We start from the raw sequence: 24,291 nt of genomic DNA on the forward strand, positions 1-24,291 counted from the left end.
CAAAAATATGTTGTGGCTTTCATGGCTGATTTTTGTTACAAGTCCAATGTGAGCTTGTGTTAAAGGGAAATTGTGGTATTATCATTATTATTACCAAGCTCAACCAGATGGAGATCCTATGCAGCCATAATAGGGGGCTACCTTCTGTGTTTACTTTCAGTCAAACTTGCAGACAGTCAGTGATCAATATCACATTAGGTCAAAAACAATTACTTTGGCCTTTATAAGTTTATGTCCCATGGCTGTGGGCTACAGTGGCTATACCTAAAATATGTCCACATAAGATGTTATAGTGTCTCACAAATGAAATGCGGCATAATAAAAATGCAGGTGATTGAAAAAAGTGAGATGATGCACATTGTTTGATTCAAATAATACAAGAGTAGACTAGACTAGTACTTGAGAGATTGAAGAGCACTAAAATCTCATTTGTGGTGGCTGCCAGTACAACTGAAGCGCACTGAAAGCTCTGCCAGCTGCAGTGGTTCTGAGATGTAGGCGAACCTTGGGTTAACACATATGCATAGGGGGCTTTGTGTGTATTGGGGGAATATACTATGCAAAAGAAAAATCCATTATTCGACAATGAAGAGTGTTTTATAACTCTCACTTATCTTACATGGTTTTGTGTTTTGGGAACCACTCACTGACCACAGCCAAGTGCAAAGAGAAAAACAGATCATAAGGTCAGCATTCCAGTCAGTGTGGAGAATCAACAATGCAAAAAAAAACAAAAAAACAAAAAGACCATGGAGATTCATTATTTTAGGCAGCTGAGAGTATTTTAAGTGCACTTATTTCAGATAATTTTTATACTTTCCAAAGCTAACCTTTTTTTCTTTTTTTTTGCAGCCTTCTCTCTCTTTCTAATGCTTTTTCTCTCCATCTCCTCTCATTCGATTTCTCTTTGCTCTCTTTGAAAGACAGATCTATGGAGCAGGAGCGTCCTTGTTTGAGACTGTCTTATCGCCTGTCTCAACCCTGCAGAGAGAAATTCCTAGCCATTTGTTGAATACAAGTGTGATGGTGTGCGTTAGTGGCTCATCTGTGGCTGCGCTTTCTCACCTGGCACTCACACATGTGATTAGATTTCACATCCCAGCCTGCAGCAGATAAACTATCTCCATCAGCCAGGCCCCTCAACATCAATCTGCCTTGCTGATGCCCTGTTTTGTAGCAACAGTCTCGTAACACATTCTTACCACCCTGCTTATGTATAATAATAAAAAAACATCAATGTTCTGAGGAGTATGCTATGGTAGATAAAAGAAACAAAAAATGTAATTCTAATATTTAGTGTTCCTGATTCCCAAAGGAGACAATCAAGACCTCTTAAATGGTAGCCACCCTGCTGTGCTATCTCAATGCAAGCACTGAGGGGTGCAGTGATTTACTTGACTCTCTGCATGGCGCACATCTACAATGCAGGTATGTTGGAGGAGGAAGAGGGAGTAAGGAATAGAGCAGGAAAGAGCAAGTCTGTTTATTTATTGTTCTCCTCTGCTTTAACGGCTCATGACCAGCTAGCTTTATTAAACTGGGCTTTGAGCACACACATAGCAGCACTAAAACTTCCAGATGGCTGAGAGGGGATCAATTCAAGCTGCTGCTTGCAGGAATTACTGCAAAGTAATGGTACTATCACATAGGTAGGCTCTAGCTGTGTTAGGGGTTAAATGAACCATTTAAATTCTTTAATCAACTTCAGTATTAGCTGCATGGGGAGAGTCATGTTCCTTACAGATATGTGCAGCTGCAGACATTTCCATGAATATCAAATAAGGAGTTAACATAAACATAAACCCCTTACTTAAACAGACATGATCTGTTCTACTTCTGATATCAACGTATGTTAACATGCTGATTATCTGTTGACACCACAACAGCAAAACCTAGAGCATGAACATCTATTTCTTTAATACATTATTTCTTATTTGATCAATATTTAGAAATGCTGAGAACAACAAGAAGTAATCTAATTCACAAAGGTTTAATCACAACATTGTTCAGAATTATTATTATCTTACTTTACAGTGGTAAAATAAAACCATATCACTCAAATGACAAACATGATACAATATAATACAAACGACCTGCAATAATACAATGATCTTTTATGGAATGCTTTTACTGTAAAGTCTTTTTTCAAGTTTTTTCTAATGTTTGTTTGTTTTTCCTCATCCCTTTGAATACATGGATGGAGAGAATATTAGAGAAAAAAGAAAAACTGATCACAGAGGTGAATTAACATTAATTAATGATTGGACAAGATTAACAAACAAGTGTTCAACGTAGGGCTATTGTACTGGATTGTAAAATATATTTTTATTGATTGTTATTGATATTTTAAATCAGCAACAGCTGGCACCCACTTTTGCAAAATATTGGTAATTGCTACTGTACATGATACTGCTACAACAGAGTCACTTCCCCTTTCCCTATCTTACATTCATAAACATGAGGACAAAGGGTTTATCTTCTCTAATACATCCTAATAAATTCAGTCATTTACATGGACGTTCCTAGATTCCTGAAATCAGATTACTGCTGAAAGCAGGATATCATCAGATTGCTACACTGCATGTAAATGGGCTGGCTGTGTGTTGTGACACTCCGAAAACCCTCCCCCGTTTGCTTGTTGACATCGTGGTCCTCTCGACCCCCTGCCACCTCTGTAAATTGTGTTTCACGGCTTGAAGGTTACAGAGAAAGGGTTGTGTTTGCCGAGGAGGCCAGATTAGTGGTCATCAGTCGTGCTGTTTGAGATCCTGAGCTGACCCTAAGGGCAAAAAGCCAAGCCGCTTTCACACTGCAGTACACGGGGACCCGAAAGAGCCTACAGTGGCCTATTGTCACCACTCACCTAAAGAAAAAGACAGCAAATTGCCATGTCAGGAACTCTGGCCCTCATGCCAATATAATACACAGCCTTTGTCCCTCATTTAGCCTTTTAATATAGAAGGAGTAGCAAAAGGTTATATGATGCACCTCAATTCTTGCTAGAAAATAACAACAATGTGAATTCATGTAGGAGTGTATGGGGGTGTTTGCTTCAGAGAATTTCATTTGCAGCAATTCTACACTGCAATTAACATTTACATTTAATGCAAATGAATGCATATTCATACCGGAGCAGGTTATACGAGGGACACATGTATCTTGAGATATACAAGAACATAAGATACATGCAGGGATAAACAGCCATGTTGATGAACCCCAGTTTTAACCCAACAGAGTGAGCAGCAAAATCTCACCAAGCCACAAACTAGTCAGCACAGTTCACAAATCAAGTACAATGAAGAATTGGTCCTCATGCAAGAAGTCATATACAAACATATGATATGACTTGTTCTTATTTTATTTTAGTATAAACTGAAAAACGTTTGCAAACGGTTTGTCCAACGCAATAAAACATAAGATTTACATTTAAGGAACATAAAAAATGTATGAATATCATATAATTGAAGTTAGATTATGCTTCAGAGTATTTATAATTATTGGATTAATACATCTGTGGCCCAAAGAAATACTATTGGTCAACTGATCGCAATTAGGACTATAATAAGTTAACATATGTCAATATCATTACTGCTTAAGTTCATCTTCTTCTTGCTGCCTTTTTTGGTATTTGCACATATATAGTGTATAGGGAGCGTCACCTTCTAATAACAAACAATTGGTTACACACCCAACATGTAAGATTAAATGGAATGTATCATTCAGCCCACCTGTGTATGAGTAGATTTGGGTGGTTAAGAATATTTAGTGCATCTGGAGTTAACATGTCAGAAATTTAAGAGAAAATATAAGAGAAATTTAAAAGAAACTATAAGTGAAATTTAAGAAAATGAGGACCGTCATTACGTAAAAACTCTACTCCAACATTTGTCATTATTTACTTCAATTGTACTCTCAAGCTTCCCACTTCTATGCCTACAGACCTGAACCATAATTGACTTGAGAAGATTTGATCATTTGTTTCTTGCCATGCTGAGGTAGCCGGCGGAGGTCAGCGATTTAAATGCCTAACAGATGACATACATCATTAGGGTGGATTTCCTATTCTGCTCAGTAGCCAATCATGCAAAGGTAATTAGGCATTTCTGTCTCCATGACGTTGACTGACACTAAGATTAACAAGCTTCTGGACCACAGTTGACTGGAGGAAAGAAATCTGCTATTATCTCCTAGATGATGAACAAGGTTCTGTAGGAGCCGATGGCATTGGAACTGTGCTTTACCTTAGAGGAGACCACACAACAATGAACACTACTTACATTACATGGAGACCTTTCTACGCATATTAAAGAAAAAATGTTAAGAACTCATAGTAAAGTACTTACAGCACCTCCGGTAATCAATAAAAATTCACAGGCTAATCCAGTCTAACATCTACGCTTCTGTGTGCTCTGCAAAGGGTAAAGACTGTTTAAGTTTGGATTAATGCAATGCTAGTATGCACATTGTTTTTCCATCAGGACTGTTGGCATACTCACAAAAAGCCTCTGCATGTTTCTAATCAGCATGGTAGCCATCCTAAATGGCAGCAATAAAAGCACACAGATCTTGCAGGAATGTAAAAAGCCCCAGTAAAATAAAACGCATGATTTAATGACCATCTGCTGGGTGCCGGTGCAGACCTTGCTGCGACATGCTTTGTGAATGATCAAAGGCAGCGTCCGCATCGAGAGCAATTCACCTCAGGAGGCACGCCAGGGAATTAACAAGCCACCCAGCACAGATCCATTTTCCATGCAGTTTGGCCCTTTTGATTCCTTAGCTGGTCTGCTTAAGTCTCACACAGAGGAAGGGAGGAAGTAAAACAATGTAATATACACAACAGTTCAGCCCTGCAAAACATAAAGCTCCGAGCTAAACAGTAATAGACTTAAAAGTTTGAAAATCCAATTGTAGAATAGCCCAGTGGAACGATTCAAAAGAGTTGTGTATTATTAGGATTTTTCCCCTTTTCAGACCGGCCCTGCCATCGGGCTGCTTATGTTTATGACCTTCCTGAGTTGCTCTAACAGTCCATTTAGGTGTTGGGGGACGGATGCCAAATGACCAATCAGCACTTAAAAGACACATACACACAGAGAAGCACGGTGATGTCCTCAGACAGACATTCCGAAACACTCGGCTCTTATCTCATCAAGGCTGAGTAAATAAAACATTTAACAGCTGCGCCAATCTCAGGATTGCAGAGACAGTGTGGGCAGCCTGCCTGGTCCCAGAAAACCACATAGATCACATAGAAACAGAGACGCCCGAGATAAGTATGACACAAACTTAAAAATACAGTTTCAACAGACTGAAAAAGATAAGATTCTCTAGGGGGAGGACCGAAAAGAACAATCATTACACTGGTGTAGCTCACACTTCAAAAATTTACCACAAGGCATGACAAATCTCAGGTGGGATCCTGACAAATAGCACACTCACACAAATGCTCTCAAACACTGCAGCGCAAGAATGATTAACATACACATCCTTGAGCTGACATCGTCATTACTGCTTTGTTTGTTCTCTTTACCTTCGGTCTTTCTGTCTTGTCCTTTATCTCTCCATAATTATTCTTCCTATTTTTTTTTTCTCTCCGTGCCTGTTCGTCAGTGAGACTGTGTGGAGTATTTAACGTGCGGAGGGGACACATGTCCACCCCAAATGCCACAGAACAAATTCGCTACTTTGTTTGCGTTCACAGCTCATTTGGCCCAATCCATGTTTTGGCATTCTGTTATTGTCACGCTTGCTGAGGTTTTTCTCCGCTGCCCACCGAGGGGGAGAAACACCTTCCAGAGGCTGTCATTTGAAGCTCATATTCACACTCTATCCTGTTGTATTTTCTCCAGACTTACTTGTTATGTAGTACACAGAACATGGTGTCTAAGGAACTACTATTGTGGAAAAGCGTGTGTCTAATCTTTGGGGTATTGCCAAGGAGTTCTGCGAAATGTTAATATAACATTTCAAACAACTGGCAAGAGAGGAAGTGAACTTAAGAGGTGATGGGAAAGTTGTTGGAGAAACGCCATCAAGGTCAAATGCTTTCTTTGCTTAGACCACAAACCCACGCACATCTTGATCTTTGGGTCAAACACACACACACACACACACACACACACACACACACACGCTAAAGACCAGCACTGCAGCTGTGTGTGCCTTGTTGCACCTCCACCACAAAGATAGTCACACAACCACATGTGTCCACAGGCTCTCTATTTTATTTAGGCCACCAACCCCCCCTTCAAATACCGGGATGACTGTAGAGACTTCGGGAAAGTGTCAGTGTGGTGTTGATCACTCCAACGGCCGTGGAGGTTGAGGGGAAGGGACAGGGTCTTCTTTGCAATTTCACAGGTGGAACTGACTGGTGGTGGAATTGTCCCAGCTGGTCTCAAAGGTCTAATCTCCCGGAGCTAGCAACAGTCTATCCACCCACCGACTGTAAACACAATGGCTCCCTGTGGTACTGAGCTGATTGCTGTTTCATCAGGGCCAGAACTAGAGTCAGTGGAGAGAAGCTCTGTCTCTCACTGTTTGATGAACTTGTTTATTTTCCCTGCGCATGGGAAGCCCAGAACAAACTGATTGGCAAGCAGTGTGTTTATCAGAAGTGTAGAAAGCATTCCCGATGATACTGGACAGTCAATGCATCGCCAAAGCCATAGCAAAAAGCTTAATTAGAGCTTTCTGAAAATAATGTCTTGATACCACCCCCTATAATGCCCATTATTACTGCTAAGTATGCTCCTCCATCAATTATGGCATGTGCTAATGCGAGTCTCACAGTAGAGAGCCAACATGTTTCAGTGGGCTCAAATAGCTTTGCTGCACTCTCCCACTCAGAAATTAATCTTCCTCCCAGCAGACACCTCTCCGCACATGCCCAACACAGAAAGGAACGCATATACAAGTATTAATTGGTTTGTGTAAACTACAAACTCAATTTCTATCTGAAAACCTCTCCGTTTGAAGATTTGTACCCACCAATACACAGGATGCTGCACATGAATGACACGTTTAATAAGAGAAAATATTATTAAAGTGTTTTACCTCAAATCTGCATGCTTTTTTCACACAACAAAAACATGTTAATTATTTCAACTTTAAAGTTAGTTAATAGACAAAACAGTCTGTGTATCATATTTGATAAAGCGGGGTGTTTGATGAAGAGAGGGCCTGTTTTCCCCTGACTCCTTTTCAGTTTTGCCTGCTTCTTGCTCCTGTAATGAAAATGCATGAATATTCAAAAGGAGAATGAGAAGACATTACACACTGTTTTCCTCTCACTCTAGCCCACTACATCTGACATCTGTTCTCTACCTCCACCACACTTTTTTACTCTGTGTATCCTTCTGTCATTCTTCATACCCCCCTCCTCTCATATTTTTCTCACCTTTTTCACTCTTCTTCCTCTCTCTCTCTCTCCACCTTTATGTGAGATTCTGTGGCTCTCCTCAGAGATCTGTCTGTGCACGGCTGCAGTGTGCGGGTGATAATGAAGTGTCTGGGAAAAGAGGATTAGGTGGAGTGGTGGGCATCATCCCTGCGGTATAAGCGCTCATCTCTCCCTCAGGAAGGACACATGGAGCGTCTTTCACCTCAGTCCAACTGGCTGTCTCTCTGTCACTCACAGCTAGCATACTGGGATGGCTGCTGTGGCCCTCGGGAGGGAACAGCGAGGGGGTTAACGCAACAACGGACTCATCTCCTGGGGGGCGCTTGACGATTCATCCTCTGACACCAGCCTGTTTATTCTGCACAGCCAGGCTGAGAAGAGCATAACAGGCACTTGGAAAGTGAAGATCTTCACCAAGGGAACAGGCTAACACAAGGCGAAAGATAGATAGAGGGTGAGAGAGAGAGAGAGAGAGAGAGAGAGAGAGAGGGGGGGGGGGGAGAGAGGGAGAGAGGGAGAGACAGGAGAAAGAAACTCCTCCTCTTCCTTGTGGTCTGACAAAATGATGACAGCTTTTCTCTGGAGCTTGCTCTGCCCTCCCTGGGCTGGAACCTCACTTGTAGGCAAGCGGCCTGTCAGACAGAGCTAACTAGGCTGCCCCATGAGAGATGCAGAAAGCTTGACAGTTTGTAACTAGTTGGCAAAAGGCCACCATAACAGGTCAGCTTCTGTGCAGGAAGTGTCAAAGAAGTGCCACTAATCAGCCACCAACCAGCTGCGATGCTCACATGAATATGCTCCTTCCTCACCCACAGTTACAGAAGTTCAAACTACTTTAAACCACTATTATCAGTGCACTCAAGCTTCAGATCCATAAACCACCCCAACGCTAGTGTAAACTTTGATTACTTGAGAGTAATCAGCACTCTGTGTGTTTTTTTCATTTATGCTTTTGTCATGCACAGTGGTTAGTGGAATTATGACATGCACCGTTAAGCAGGATAAAACCTCAGTCATGCAGTGTGCATGTGTACCTTCACTGTAAAGGAGGCAACAGGAGCCAGCTCTAGTTAACATACCAGAATGGTACATGGTACATTCCCATCTAGGAATGGAGCTCATAAGGTTGAAACTGTAGTGTTTAAACAAAACGTGCTACCACACCTATTTGGTGGTAACCGTTAGTGCAGCTTCACTCCCTCTGATTGTGTGTGGTCTCGTGTTCCAAATTTTAACACAAACAGAAAGAGCATAATCTTAAGCCATGCTTAACCAAACCACACCCGGGTTCAGCACAGGTACAGCAAAGTGCTTCTACAATGCAAACAATGGAAATACACACTTAATTTAATAAAGTTATGTGTGTGGAAACTATTACACTTGTGTGGATATTTTATATTTTTAAATCAGTAACACTATTAGTTTGTCCAAAGGAAACTGATGTAATTTACATTACACAGGAAAAGGTAATTCTGTTTGGCCTGGTGGCAGCTTATTGATTTAATGGCTCTGTGTAATGGCAACGTCCCACTAATTTCTTCCATTGATCTCCACTGGTTCCTCAATTACCTTCTCTGCTGTTAGATATAAATAGTGGATGGCATGGAAGTAACCCTTGGGTTAAGAAATTCATTTCCATTCAACTTCAAAAGAGAGCAAACAAAGGATGTAGTTTTGATACTAGACGCCTTTCATATTTCAGAGTGCCTCAGCATTCAGTTCAGGTTGTGCATCAGCAAAGTGAATTTGTTAAATGGTTTTATGTAGACTTCACCATTTCTGTTTACCTTTTGTCCCACCTGTTATTATTATTATTGGAAGTGTTCTCACTTCCAAATATATACTTTGCAACAATTTCAGCATTACATATGCAATCCAAGTAAACATTTTGAAAATAATAGGGTTTCGCATGATTGGTATATTGGCAAGTCAAATGTCTTTGAGTCATTTGTGAGCATGTGGAGAAGCTCTCAGAGCCTCTTGTGATGCCCTTGTATCAGCCTTGCTTTGATTGGTGAGACTATGGGATGGGGAAGTGCCCTGCTAAGAACTGTCCCCATCTGTCAGATCTCATCACTCCATCCTACATTGCTGGGGGCAGCGGGACCAAAACTGACCACTGAGTCAACTGACAAGACAGCTCAGCATCCAGTTATCCCAGAATAAGAATCATTCGCGCACACACACACACAATTGCTAATTCAGACAGACACACAGACATGCCATCACGGAAGCAAATGTGTGCACAGTCACGTTCACACTCACGCACACTGTCATGCAAACGCAAGCAGACACGTGCATGCAAAAGAAAAAGGACAGACCAAATGCAGGATCTAACCCCAAAACAGCCACAGAAAGGCCTGTGCAGGACACAAATATGCTTTGACATTGGGGCTGGTAATGCTTTGAGTTGTCTAAAATCTCAACAACTGACCCAGAAATTCTGGTGCACGTGGGGGTTGGGGGGTTTTGGTCGTGTGTGATGCAATGTGGAAGAGAACTAAATTGACACTTGCCCATTTCTCAAGCCCTGTGGTGGTATTTTCACTTTGTGTACAATGAGAGGAGACAGAATAAGGTGGATGATCCTTAAACTGCAGTCCAAGTCCTTTGTTGTACAAAAGCATGTGAGTTAATAAGTGGTTGAAATATACATAATGGGCACAATATGCTGTGGGATTGAAAAATATCACTCTTCCTATCCCCTATTTGAAGTGAAGTCCTCTTTGAGAGGGCTAGAAAGAAAGAGAGGGTGAGAGAGGCTGCAGAGGTCAAACACAAAGGAAAACAAGCAGCTGCAATATGGTTACAGCAGCAACCCGGAGGGAAGGAGAGGACCCAACTACAATATCACATATATTTATTTTCAACTAAATCATCCTAAGGAGTCGAGATGGTCTACTGTATGCTTGTGCCGTGTCCTTGCAGGCATACTTGAAAGCATGCAGAAGCAGAAAAATGCACGCCAAAAGGTACACATCAGAGCTTTCAAAACAAACACAAATGGTCATGTAACAGTTCTATGAACAAACTAAGTATAAAAGAAAAAAAAATAGAAGAAAAAAAACATTTATACTTTACCAGCACTGCAAGCCAAAATACAACCTTATTCAGAGACATCCCTAACCTGAGCTGCCTCAAGGCTTGGCTACTGCTCCAAGGTTTTGAGCTGCAGCTGGCAGAGCTAGCCACTTAAACTGATAAGGCTGCACACTTTTTCAGTCCTCTGGTACAATATACAACGTGAGAGAGTCTAAAGCAGTGTAGTCACCACCTCAAATGACCCCTCAGTGGTGAAAGGCAGTGAGAAATTATATTGGAAATAGGTGGTAGGGTACTAAGAATAACTGGGGCTATTCTCATTCTCTATCTCTGCTGGAGTATCAAATGCACTGAAAGCTATAATAGCATATTTTACATGTCAACAAAAGACATGGAGTCAGCTAATGACTTATTTTCAAACACTAGCAACACATACTGACATTAATTAATTCCAATTGTAATGTAAAAATATCTGTTTACAAATGCAAGACAATCCAGCTGTCAAATGCAATCAACTATAATAAAATATAACATATAATACACCTTTACAGAAGTGATATTTGTGCCTTACAGATGCACACACAGTTTCCATTAAAACCATCAATTTGATAGCAAAGTGCAACAGTGAGTGTCAGAGGAGAGTCTCTCTGAGTAAGCCTGTCTCTGTGTGGTCCTGGTAAGCTCCACAAAGCTCTCTACACCACAGCCAGACACAGAGAGCTCTATACAGTTTGATATGCTGATATGTATGCTGCTTAAAGTTAGGTCCTTTCCCTCGCCCGCACTGCAGTGCCAGAGATCAAGTGATGCCGTCAACTAGCTAATGACATGACTGCCGCAGGCGACGGCCGGCAGCTTGATTTATACATGGGGACAGAGATGAATGATTCATAGGCTAAGAGAGGGATACCAGGACACGTGGCAGCTATGCCCCTCTATATTGCTCTCATTCTCAGGCACACACCTCTCCATAAATCCCATTGGAACACTCTCTTATGTCTCATAAGCTTACCATTACACAACTGACCAGTCCTGTTACTGACACTCATTATGACTCTGTGTCTTTCTCTATGCCTCCCTTTATATCTAATTTTTTCATAACTCTTCCTCAAGCTGTCCCTCTCTCCCTCTACTGTTCATTGACTCCCTGACCATTTCCTCTTCCCTTCCCATTATAATGCAACGCTAATCCTAAATATGGAACCCACTGTTGTAGGTTAAAATGGATGGCCCAATCATTCTGCATCAATTAGTCCATCCATCACTGCTGTTTGGAGGAGGAGGAGGAGGGAGTGTTCATGGTGACTGTTCTCAGTGAGGGTAGGAGGGAGACAGAGACGGCATTAGAGAGAGCTTTCACGCTAAAATGCTATTTCCATCGCTATTTGGGTATCGCAAACCGCAGTCCACACGATGACCTTGTTAGCTGCTAATTTCAATGGAATGCCCTCTAAAATATGTCGTCTTTATTATAATTGGGTGGAATGATATGACAGCGTGGAGGTCATTGTTACATTATATTTTGTTCAATATAATGACTGATGTTTCCGTTAGTTACATCATGTGACAGCATATAATTATATAGTAATACAGATTTTTAGCACCTTCAATAAAGGCAAGAGACTATCACACAGGTGTTATAGATCACAGCCCTCTTCTTCAAAAGAACAAACATAAGAATAAACTCACTTTTTTTCAACTTGGTACAAACAATTGATTTGCCAATGAAGCTGATTGGAGTGTTACAGCTTTCTTGCATATCATGCAGTCAGTATACTGGGGTAAGACTTTAAAAAAGAGAAAATGTGAATGGTAGCATACAGTACAGTGTTAATGCATAAACTCAGACCTGCATTATACTCAATTCAAATAAGATTTATTTTTTATTCTTTTTAAATTATTTAAATGAATGCCACAGGCTAAATCCAGTGTAAGAAGGCAACAGTACCATGCCTTGTCCTGAACACAACTTATTGAAAAGAAAGGTAAAAACACTCAGTTTAGACAAAAAAAGAGAAAATACAAATGTTTTAATGCTTTGAGTTCATCCCAACACACATTTATATTGGCGCTGTCACAAATACACTTTAAAAAGCACAGTGATCATTTTAGCACAAATACAAGGTGGACTTATATCACAGTGTAACTAACTGCCCGATAAATACGAGAAGATAAGTAAATCCCAGGGGTACCACACTGACTGAAGAATCTTTGCATTCCATTCATCATTTTATTTATTATTATTTAGGCTAGTCCATGGGGAAATACACTATCTCTGTCGTAAGTTATGCTAATGGCTCTTACTACCATCTGTGAACTGAGGACCATCAGTCAAGCATAGTGTACAATCTATGAGCTATGAGAATAATGTGTCATCTTTGAATGATTAATCATATAGTGAGGCTCTGGGGCCTCCAGAGAGCTGATGAGGCTGTGACACAGACATAAGGCCATCCGGCTTAAACCTTCACACAACACCATCCTATATCTCGTCCCCTCCCTCCCCCTGCACAGAACACCATGCCCTGGTCCCCTCCAATCTACTCAATAAACAAGCCTCGGGCAGGACCCAGACAGAGGATAATGGTTCACCTGAAGGTGACAGGAAAAGAAAACAGAGCTCTTTGCATAACAAATGGAGACAGAGATAAGCACAGTGAGGCACTTAGAAATCTTGATAAATGATTATCCAAACATGTCCAAAACTGGATACATTTTCTTTTTTTAAGCAGGCTTCTTGAGCACTGATGTAGTAAGAGCCAGCTCTGCAGTTACTGCGTAGTTCTGCTGAAATAGCAATGCTGATGTTGTGCTTCTGTGGTCAGATAAACTTACTATAAGCACATCTTCTCATATTTCACATAAAAGGTCATAGCTAGGACATTATACTCCTTCAGGTAATTAGATTTGTAATTTAAAGGCCTTTGCCTGCACATCGTTTTCTCAGTAGAGCCACTAAGCATTGCCTAGTCATGTCATTGTGATTCTACATCCGATGACATCTTTAGTTACAGAGGAGAGTAGAGAACCACATGAGCACCACCACGGCCAGACATAATCACAGCAAGCATAATTAATCCCACATATTAGAATGTGTTGGAACTTGCTATGACTCACACCAATGTTTAGGAAATGAGGGAGGAGAGCTGGGGGCACACAGCAGTGCAGCCTATGTTATGTAAGCAATGACAAAGGCTGGTGAGTTCAGTGAGCGTTAGCAGCCTGTGGCTAAATTAGCTCGAGTCAGGACATACAAAACAACTATGCATGAGTCCTGCTGCTTGACTGGAGCAGAGAAACGAGGCCCGACCTGAGAGGAACGATTTGTTTGGGTGGTCTAGTTAAAGCCTACTGCTAAATGGGCATCGGTTCTGGTTAGAATGCTAATGAGCCAATTCCCCTCCTGGATGGAGACATCAAAGGCAAGTGAGGCTCCCTCTCGCTGGCAACACAGGGCTTCGTGGTATCATTACATGGCTCAGTGTGTGCTTGCGTGTTTGTGTGTGTGTGTGTGTGTGTGTGTGTGTGTGTGTGTGTGTGTGTGTGTGAGGAAGACACAAATTGGGGTGTGGGGGGGAGGGACAGATAGACAACATGATGTTTACATTAGGTCTATTCTTTTGGGACAGTGCCAGCAATCCAGCCATGCTGTGACACACATCACACAAGCAACCTGGTACCATTCATAATTACCCTCTATTCACAGAGGCCTCATTTAGCATGCTATTATCAGAGATCATTGTTATTTCCCTCCATGAATGTATGGAATCCCAGTGAGACCAACATGTCTCACGTAGATAACGGTGCTATTTTGGTTAACCCCATTGTGTACATAATACTGAAGACATTCAACCCAGAGGGAATTCCCATCAGTGATTTCTAAGGATTTAATAGAGCACCGGGGCATACGAATCTTTTCTAGAGTTTTTTTTGTCTCCATAACTTAATGCTCAAAATATAATGATGTTTTTGGGTACAAGACATCTCACCAAGGGCTTAAATTTCCACTAATTTCCACTCTATTCACACTGTTCTGGCTACAGACCAACAAAACAAGCTGTGGCTGAATATCACACTTGAATTACTGATACGTACAGGTGAAACTTTTCTCTCAAATCATACATATGCATGCTACATAAGGAATAACAACTATTCCTTAAAGTCATGTAAAGCCAAGTCAGAAAAGTGTGTGGGTGGTAAACTAACTTTCTATCATGAAGTAAGGACTTTGTCCAGTTTTCACATACTAGCGGGACATCAAACCTCCTGAGCTGAGAGAACTAAACATGGCTCAGGTGTGTGAGGCCAACATGATGGATCATCCTGTTGTGAAGTTTCCCCTCTGCAAAGCCCTGAGAAGACAGCTGGGAGATAAGGAGGGCCCTATATGAGAGCACATCTCCTCTTCACATCGATCCCTGCCGCCACCGAGGCAGGAGGTCCTCACATGCCAAACCACAGATAGAGGTAGAGGGAGGGCCAGGGTGAGAACAGAGTGAACAGTTTTGCAGGTTTAGCAGCCACCTTCGAGCGATAAAGACACTGGAAGATAATACCTCTCTTGGCCTTGTGCAGATAAAAGACAAACGCTGTATGGTTTTGTTTTGGGGGGGAAAAATAACATTTTCAGCTCTCTGGTAGATAATAGCAATCTCTCGCTGGTTATAATCATCTCTTCATTCTTTAGCACGACCAAAAAAAACACAAAAAAAACCAGAAAAACACCCTAAAAAACAAAAAACACAAAAACAAGCTACAAAAGAAAGCACATATAAGAAATAATAAAATAATGTAGACTTGCTGTGGTCATTATGAACATGAGAAAAATGTGAGTCTTAGCATTTTAGAGTTAATTGACCTTGTATCTTGTGCCAGTAACTTGGCAGGAATAGCATCGCTGGAAGTCAATTAAGAATGAAAGGAGGCTTTGCTCTCAAAAAAATGGCACTAGCTACAATTAGAATTCCTCTGGAGTTAATAAGCACAGCTGTAGGTCACAATCAACCGAAATGTTTTCTTCCAAAGTATGACATTAATTGACGCATAAGATCTCACGTTCCAGTGTTGACAGCTGAGAATGAGACTTCAGTTTTGTCAGTTGTGTTGAAAAAAGGAGCAACCTGTATTACTGTAACACCTATTGTCTAGTTGAAAAAGGGATCTGAATCAATCAACAAAAGCTGCATGTTCTAAGATTCAAGAGTATTGTAAAAAGATGATTTGCTACAAAATAACAATAATGAAAACATAACAGCGGAGAGAATTGCCTCTTGTGTTTTTTTTCTGTAGGTGGCAAATCAATACTGAGAGTCGACCGCAGCGGAGACAGACACCAATCAGGAGGACGGTATATCCTACTTTACAGGGCCGGGGTTGGTTATAGAGACGGATGCTCGTGACCTCTGATCTCAATCACAGAAGTTGTTCAGACGGCTGTGAGCTGAGGGCCCTCTCTATGTCACTGATACAGATTGGGATGGCGCACTGCTATGCAACAACGGCTGGAAAGTTTGCAGTCTTAACCACGTATCAGACGAGATGAGGGCCACTCGAGGCAGCATGATTAAATGTGAATAGGATTTCAACAGCTCTGTGTATGCTCTAATGGACACCGTGTGGGACTGTGCAGTTAACGGTGTGGCAGCTTTGATGTTGCTTTATATGCCTGTCCCTTGTCTCTGATGACCCACATTTCACACCAGGTGTTCTTCTCCTAATGAATAAATAAATACAGAAAGTAGAATCATCCTGCAAATGAATAATTTTGTCTTTTTTTTGTTGTTGTTGTTGTTGAATTTCAAAAATGAAACTAGAAGAAGATTTGGCCAAGTAAAATTAAATATGCCATTTTTAACATGCATACTTCTACACTATAGATAGATAGATAGATAGATAGATAGATAGATAGATAGATAGATAGATAGATAGATAGATAGATAGATAGATAGATAGATAGATAGATAGATAGATAGATAGATAGATAGATAGATAGATAGATAGATAGATAGATAGATAGATAGATAGATAGATAGATAGATAGATAGATAGATAGATAGATAGATAGATAGATAGATAGATAGATAGATAGATAGATAGATAGATAGATAGATAGATAGATAGATAGATAGATAGATAGATAGATAGATAGATAGATAGATAGATAGATAGATAGATAGATAGATAGATAGATAGATAGATAGATAGATAGATAGATAGATAGATAGATAGATAGATAGATAGATAGATAGATAGATAGATAGATAGATAGATAGATAGATAGATAGATAGATAGATAGATAGATAGATAGATAGATAGATAGATAGATAGATAGATAGATAGATAGATAGATAGATAGATAGATAGATAGATAGATAGATAGATAGATAGATAGATAGATAGATAGATAGATAGATAGATAGATAGATAGATAGATAGATAGATAGATAGATAGATAGATAGATAGATAGATAGATAGATAGATAGATAGATAGATAGATAGATAGATAGATAGATAGATAGATAGATAGATAGATAGATAGATAGATAGATAGATAGATAGATAGATAGATAGATAGATAGATAGATAGATAGATAGATAGATAGATAGATAGATAGATAGATAGAGATGGATAGATAGACAGATAGATAGATAGAGATGGATAGAGGGATGGATGGATGGATGGACGGACCAATGTCTAATGTACCGGTTAGGATCACCCTGTACAACTGAGTGCTGTCAGGAGGCAGTGACACATCCAAAGTGACAGCCAACACAGATGGATAAACAGATAAGGCTGGAGCAGTGACCTTGTTCCATTGTTATACCATTTCAACATATCATCAAAAATTTCCCCCTCGGATCAAAAACTTAACATTCTACATATAACCGGATGCATTATAGCCCAACATTGTCCCACGGTGGTGAAGAATGATTATCTCAATCATGTCACTGTAACAGTCAAATTTTTAGAAAAGAACAGTGGGATTGGGCAGTAGCATTCTCCTGGAGTTCCCTACCCATTATTCCCACACCACGGTTGGCTGCCTCAGATTTCCTCCGTTACTTTGATGATAATGTTCTTCGGCAGGCTGCTAAAGTAATGACCATTTCTCAGTGTGGCATAGTGCAAGGTTCCTCTGCACTATACTCCCATGTTTTGGCCTTACAGTCGCCCACATTTAACACAGACACTCGGAGCGAAATAGACACTAAAGTCTGCCACACAGAAGAATATATAGATATATATATATATATATATATGCCATATGCCAGATCTGATGAGTGCAACTTTAATTGCTTTAATACCATAGGAACAAACAAGGAGATGACACAATGAAAAACAAAAGGCGTACACTCACCTCCCCCTCCTCCCAGAAGACTTGAGTTTGCTGAAAAGAGAAGAGAAAAAAAAAAAGAGTCAGTAAACTTCAAAGAGTAAGCAAATCTTTATCATTCAATAGAGTCAGCATTATTTAGTTTGGATTCTTTAACTTGCACCAGTGTGGTATTTCACAAATGCACCTCTAACACACAATTTATCAAATGTGTCATTTATATCATCTAATGAAGTGAACTGAGAAATTGCCACTGAAATTGAGAGCAGAATACAAAGATTCATCAAAATGTACAGTACATTTCAACAGCATTGAAAACTACATTTGAGAAGTCTCTTTCTTGCCTTCATTTTATTGTGATCACAGAAGAAGCTGGTAGTGGGGAGGGTTTATCATGGAGGAAAGAGTGGAGGATAGTGCTACAGTATAGACAGCCAAGAGAGATCTATAATTGGCTTCAATAATTATGCTGCTATATTACAGCACTTTTGTCTTTTTCTCACTTAAACCTGTAATCACACACCATTTACAAACCCAAATCTAAAAATACTGTATTAAGCCTTGTGACGGTTGCCTCCAATAACATCACAGTAGTCCCAATGTAACAATAACATGCAGCAAGAAAATGATGCCATAATTTGTTTATCTCCAATAAACAAAAGTGATCATTGTGGCAGTGTTTTTCTTTGAATATTGAATTAGAGAGTTGGCAACACGTGTGATTCAGTCATCTGCTAATTTAGAGATACACACCTTAGTTGATTTCTTATTTGGCAGCCTGACAAAGGTTATGCTCAATAAAACATGTGGCTCATTAAAAGCAATTAACAGCAGCCTACAATCTGAGATAGTTGTATCTACTGCTGTACAATAGAGAAATCCAGATTTCACCACAGCTCCGCGGGGTCTGGTCGTTTGTTTGTTTGATATGAGCTGAGAGGAGCTCTTCAGTGCAAGGCTTGTGATCTTAAAGAGTGAGGCTCCATTCTCAAATGTGACATATGTAGAACACCACTGTTATAAGCTTTAAGATAGTTTAGTGCTGAAATGCTGCATGACCTAACCGAAATGCTGCATGACCTAACCCTGTATTCACATCAATTTCCAACTTTAGTGGTAATTTACTGGCTCATCAGAAGGTAATGTCAGAGAGCTTTTCTAAGCGGAGGATGCATCATTAAAAATGAACCTATTTTCATTTTGCTCTACCTGTCAGTTAAAGACGTCCGTTGCACATGACAGGAAACGAGATTAGATGGGATTTAAAGTACATCTGTTAATTTGGGTGTTAGTGAGAGTAGGTAGCCGATGTGTTTGAAGTGCAGTTCAGATAGCGGGCATTGGCAGAATCATACACTGCCACATGCCTTTAATGATCTTCAGATCCAGCTGCAGCATCGGGTATCATTAGCATTGAACACTAGCCCATTAAAAGCTTATTATTTTTCAAAAATGTTTTAACTCACAAGCAACAGATAATGAACATGCGGTATCAGGGAGCAGCTCTCCAATCACTGCACAATCCTTTGGCTACTTTTTTTTTTTTTTTTTTTTTTTTTGTCTGATTACAAGCAGAAGGGGACTTCTAGTTCACTCAGCTTCCACACCTTTCTGTGGCACCATTATGGCTTTACATTGTTCTGATTTGAGCACCTCACATATGAGTGGGCATTGGGACAAAGGAATCTCTCCCTCTGCAGAATTTGTTTCGTCAAAGGGCTTTTGTTATGTGTGTTTGAGTGCACATACGGTATGAGCATAACATACACACACACACACACACACACACACACACACACGCACACACACACACACACACACACAAAAACAGCAACCCAAACAGGGATGTACTGACAATCCACTGTCATGTTTACAATAGCACCTCTCCAGGTTTTTCTGTGATGAAAAAGATGCTCATGCTCTCCCAGCCTTTGTTTAGAGCTGGAATCTGTCAACTATCAACAGCAACCACACAACTCCAATGTGCATCATTTCCATAACAGCCTTGTATTACCCGTTTGGAAATGTTCTGCTCACATTCCTGAAGCGTGAATACATGTAGTAAAGGGGAAAAAAAGTACCAGATCTGACTTTGATCGGTAAATGAATAGAGATATGTGAGAGCGAGTTGTAAAAAATTCTTGTATCTTACTTTTCCAATGGCATAAATGTGTTTAGCTTGTTATCGTTTCTCATTATCAGTATGATGAAAGTAATAGTTTCAGTGGCAGTTCAAAGCAAGCTAATAGTAAGCTAGTTTTCAGTAAAGTCTATCATCATTCTGTAGTCTCCTGGGGAGTCTTCCTATTCATGAGCTATTAAAACACTGGGGTTTAATTACCTGACATTATGGAAATGCATACCTGAGAGGGGCGCTTCATTTACTCCACACCTAATCAGAGATTGGAGATGTGGTTGCTAATCAGTCTGACAGAACTCTTGTGCGTGTGTGTCTGTGTGTGTCTGTGTGTGTGTGTGTGTGTGTGTGTGTGTGTGTGTGTGTGTGTGGTGGAGTTGGGGTATGGATTGTAGGGGCTGTGGGGGGAGTTAAGATAAGAGTTAGGGAAGTAGTGGTTATAGGTAGGGTAAGGATAAGTCTCTAGGGTCTATGTATTTTCCCCAAATGTAACCGAGGACAACACAGGACAGTGTTTGTGCACGTGTGTGTGGAGGGGTATAGTAGTAGTGGTGAACACGGTAGTTGACATGATAGATGCTTTCTAACCACATGTGACTTGGTATGATCACAGTGATGGCACAATGGGAGATGAAAAGAGTTCGACAGCCATCTCATCTCTGCGGAAGGATTGATAAATATGGAAATAGGGAAGGGTAAAAAAAAAAAAAAAAAAGCTGCTTTATGCCTTTTCATTTCCTCTCTCCCTGCATCCTCTCCTATAATGATCAGAATGTCATGAAAACATGTTTTGGCAATTTATCTTAACACATACGGTGCCGCGTATGCACCGAGCGGCAACCTCCAGGGCTAAAAAATGAAGCCAACGCTCAAGTGCCAAAAATTGCAGTTCCTTGAATGGCCAATTGAGGCTGGCTCCATAAACCCCATGTTAAAATGCCCAAATTTACAGCAGGCATAAACATGTTTACAGTCTGACACAAAAGACGATTTTGGTCTCTATAGCTAATGTTCATGACAACAGTATGGGGGGTGAATATTTATGTGATCCACTCATTTAAATTGTATAAAGGCTTAAAGTTATGCATAGTTAAGGACGTGACTGCTTTGAGTGACAGGTGGGGGCCATCACAGGAAATCATGGCAACAATGTTGGTTATGTAACCTAACCATGGCATAAACCCAGATTCACTGAGCATAGGCGTAGACGTAGCTATTGCTATTTAAATGTATTTTCAATTCATGAAAGTTAATCGTAAAAATATTTTCTAAAATATCCTCTAAGGAGTCCAATGTTAACTTTTTATTGTAAGTACATTTTGTTTTAATGGCTTTCATGTTTTGCAGTAGCTTCATCACTGTTAACCAAAGACTGTCAGTGCACTGTGCTAACTAATGCTAAACCTAATACTTGCAGCTAGTATTAAGGTCAGCTCCATCCTCTCATCCAAATATGGTCGCTTCTGGCTCCAAAAATCGACAGGCAAAAGGCTTCAAAAACGGGATTCCACTATCCAATGGATGACCTCATGGTGACTGCATTATTTTTTACAGTCTATGGTATGCACACAATATCGTTAACCTACAGAGTCAGAGACCTCAGCCCAGAGCGATACATATCAAAGGAGACACTAAAATCCCAAATGGATGGGGACTTGCTCAAACAATCCATCTTCAAGCATGAGACAAATGTGAAACAGCTGGTAGTGAAGCTATACTACAGCAGAACACAGAGCGGCTCCTAACTTTTGGCACTAAAGGCTACAAGCTTCTGCCTTATTCAGTATGACTTGCTGAGAAGTGCTTCAATTATCCTGAGTGAAAATCAAAACAGAAATCCATATTTGGCTGCATTCACCCCATAATACATATTTTATAGTGTGTGTATTAATTATAAACTAGCTCTCCTTGCTATTTGTGCCTGCCCTGGGCTCAGTTTGGCTATCTTGTGGTGGATCAACACATTTCTGCCTTAAGGGAAGCAGTGAGAGAGCCAATAATTAGTATTATCAGAAGACTATTATGAGTTCCTTCTACAGTGGTTGAGCGCCTACATGTGGAATTGTCTCTTTGAATGTATGTTTAATGGGTTTTCACTTTGCCACAAGAGCCTCATCCTCTATTTAGCGTCTGCCCATGGGTGCCCCATGGGGAATTTCATGAATCAATATTTTTTCAAGGACAGAATGGATGAGATTAGCAGTTATCTTTGAGCTTCAATATTTCAGGGAACCGGTATACCTGTTGTAGCAGTAAAAATAAGCTTTGGAGGTTTGCAATATCCAAGGTTATGAGAAGAAAGAGTAAAGCCAAAAGAATAGGCTATGATTTGGTGTTTGTCAGGGGGAGTGTCATCCAAGTGGTAGCCCCCACGTGCTGTGGGTCATAAATCTCAGGGGAAGAGCCCCCCAGACTGGCAGGGGATGGCAGCTCATTAGGAACTGCTAGTCTACAGCATTAGGATGACCCATCAAACACATGCTTGCACTGTCACTGTGGGGACACCCACTTCCTGTCTGCCCCTTTGAACTCTTAACCCCCCACCGTAACACTCTCATATATCTCTACCCAATGACAACACAGAGGCTGTTGCTGTGTATTTTCACTGCAAGAAAATATTGATAACAGAGCCTGAGCCAGAGAGTGTGACAGCCACCGCTTATGAATCGTGGCACTGCATCAAGAATCCAGCACAGACAGAAAAGAATTGTGAAACCACGCTCTTGCCTCAGTGTGCCCATATATTTGCAATGCATTCATAAAAATGGCTTGTGTGCATTTTGGTGTGTGTGTGTGTGTGCAGAGGACAGTGAGGCATGGATCTGGGTTGCGTGTTCGGTGTCGTCAGCAGAGTCCTAGATCATGCAGTTAAATGGGAAGTGCTCATGCATAACCGCAAAACCCCAAGGCAGTAAACAGATCCTGTGTCCACCTTCTGGTCTCTGCCACCTTAACTGAACCCTTTAAATATGCCCCATCGAATTCACACTCACCTTATCCTTACCAGCCACTCACACACTTCTCAATAAGCCCAGAGGTTAATAGTGTACTGCGCTGTGACTCTGGGATAAAAGGTGGGGTACAGAAACTAATAAAAAAAAAGTTTTATGGTTCAGGTTGCCTGCTCTGCTGCAAATAGATAGGTTGCTGAGTCAAAAAAAAAAATGTGGTGCAATTTTTCAAAGCAACCAGAGCTGCCATGACAATATAACGCTACCAGCATATCAGTGTCTGCAAATCTTTCAGGTGTTTAGGCAGGATTTTCGGTAAATAAATCTAAGTCAAATTAACGGTGATAAAGATTATTTTTGCGATGTTCTACAGCAGCTGTACTGTGCTGTATATCAGTAGCTTTCACTATCACTCACTGCTGCTTTTGGGGTGTGTCTCACCTGTCCACAAGAAAGGAATTCTGATAGATATTTGCAATTGTGACTGTGCACACACTAACTGTCCCAAATAAAAGCATTAACTAGGTCAATGGAGCTGCTCTTTGTCACCGCGAGTCACATCATTTTTTTTCTGTATTCTTCTGCTTTAATTAGAAGTCATATTCACAGCTAATTTGACACATATTAGCATCTATTACACAATGCTCTGCAAATGGAAGACCTGTAATAATGACAAATATAGGTCTTGCACAGAGAAAGAAAAAGGTGATGATGTTTGCAGTCTTGGTTGACACTAGATGGTCATTAGATGCTCCTCCCACAGTGTTCTGATATCTAACATGTCAGCTCTGTATGTCGATGTTCAAAGAGTCAGTGAAGCAGTGAAGTGAATGACTTCGGAAATTCTTTTTGAGTGGAATAATGTGCTGCTCCACACACACACACACACACACGGACACACACACGCACGCACACACATTTCCACTCCACCAGTCTTCCTAACAAGCACTGCTACTAGCCTTGTACACATAAACACACACACACCAATTACATGCACAGTGCACACATGCATGGTATGCACTGACATACTCCAACACAACTGGAAACATTCAGGCTAGGATTTGATATCTAGAGCAATCCATCTCATGTCTGTGGAGCTCTGTGTTAAATTGAGGAAATTTGAATCTTTAATAATGGGGGGGCTCTTTCTTCTTTTAGTAGCTGCCAGAATTCACACAAATAGAAATAAAACTTAAACGAGCCACCAGTTGTGGGATAAGAGAATTGAGGCAACAGTGGTATTTCTTATTTGTGGGACATTAAAAATGCATGTTACACCACACATGCTGCCTCTCCTGATAATACTGGTTCGTATTTTCATTCTTTATAGCTTCTAGTGGTCCCTGGGGAGCCAGATTGAGCCAGACAAAGTTGTGGTAGAAGTAGCATGATCCCAGCAGCACATTCTCTCTCTCACACA

At 40.6% G+C, this 24,291-nt stretch overlaps 1 protein-coding gene across 2 annotated transcripts in view; it reads right to left on the minus strand.

Annotated features, from left to right (window-relative positions):
• The window catches only part of macrod2 (mono-ADP ribosylhydrolase 2), a 416,544-nt gene that overhangs the window by 271,754 nt on the left and 120,499 nt on the right, over positions 1-24,291 (minus strand). For both annotated transcript variants that reach the window (XM_053333715.1, XM_053333714.1), the window contains exon 4: positions 17,808-17,837. In XM_053333715.1, the coding sequence (XP_053189690.1) occupies positions 17,808-17,837 (30 nt within the window). The remainder of the gene's footprint in view (positions 1-17,807; positions 17,838-24,291) is intronic.

This window comes from Scomber japonicus, chromosome 14, assembly GCF_027409825.1.
Source record: "Scomber japonicus isolate fScoJap1 chromosome 14, fScoJap1.pri, whole genome shotgun sequence".
Classification (NCBI taxonomy): domain Eukaryota; kingdom Metazoa; phylum Chordata; class Actinopteri; order Scombriformes; family Scombridae; genus Scomber; species Scomber japonicus.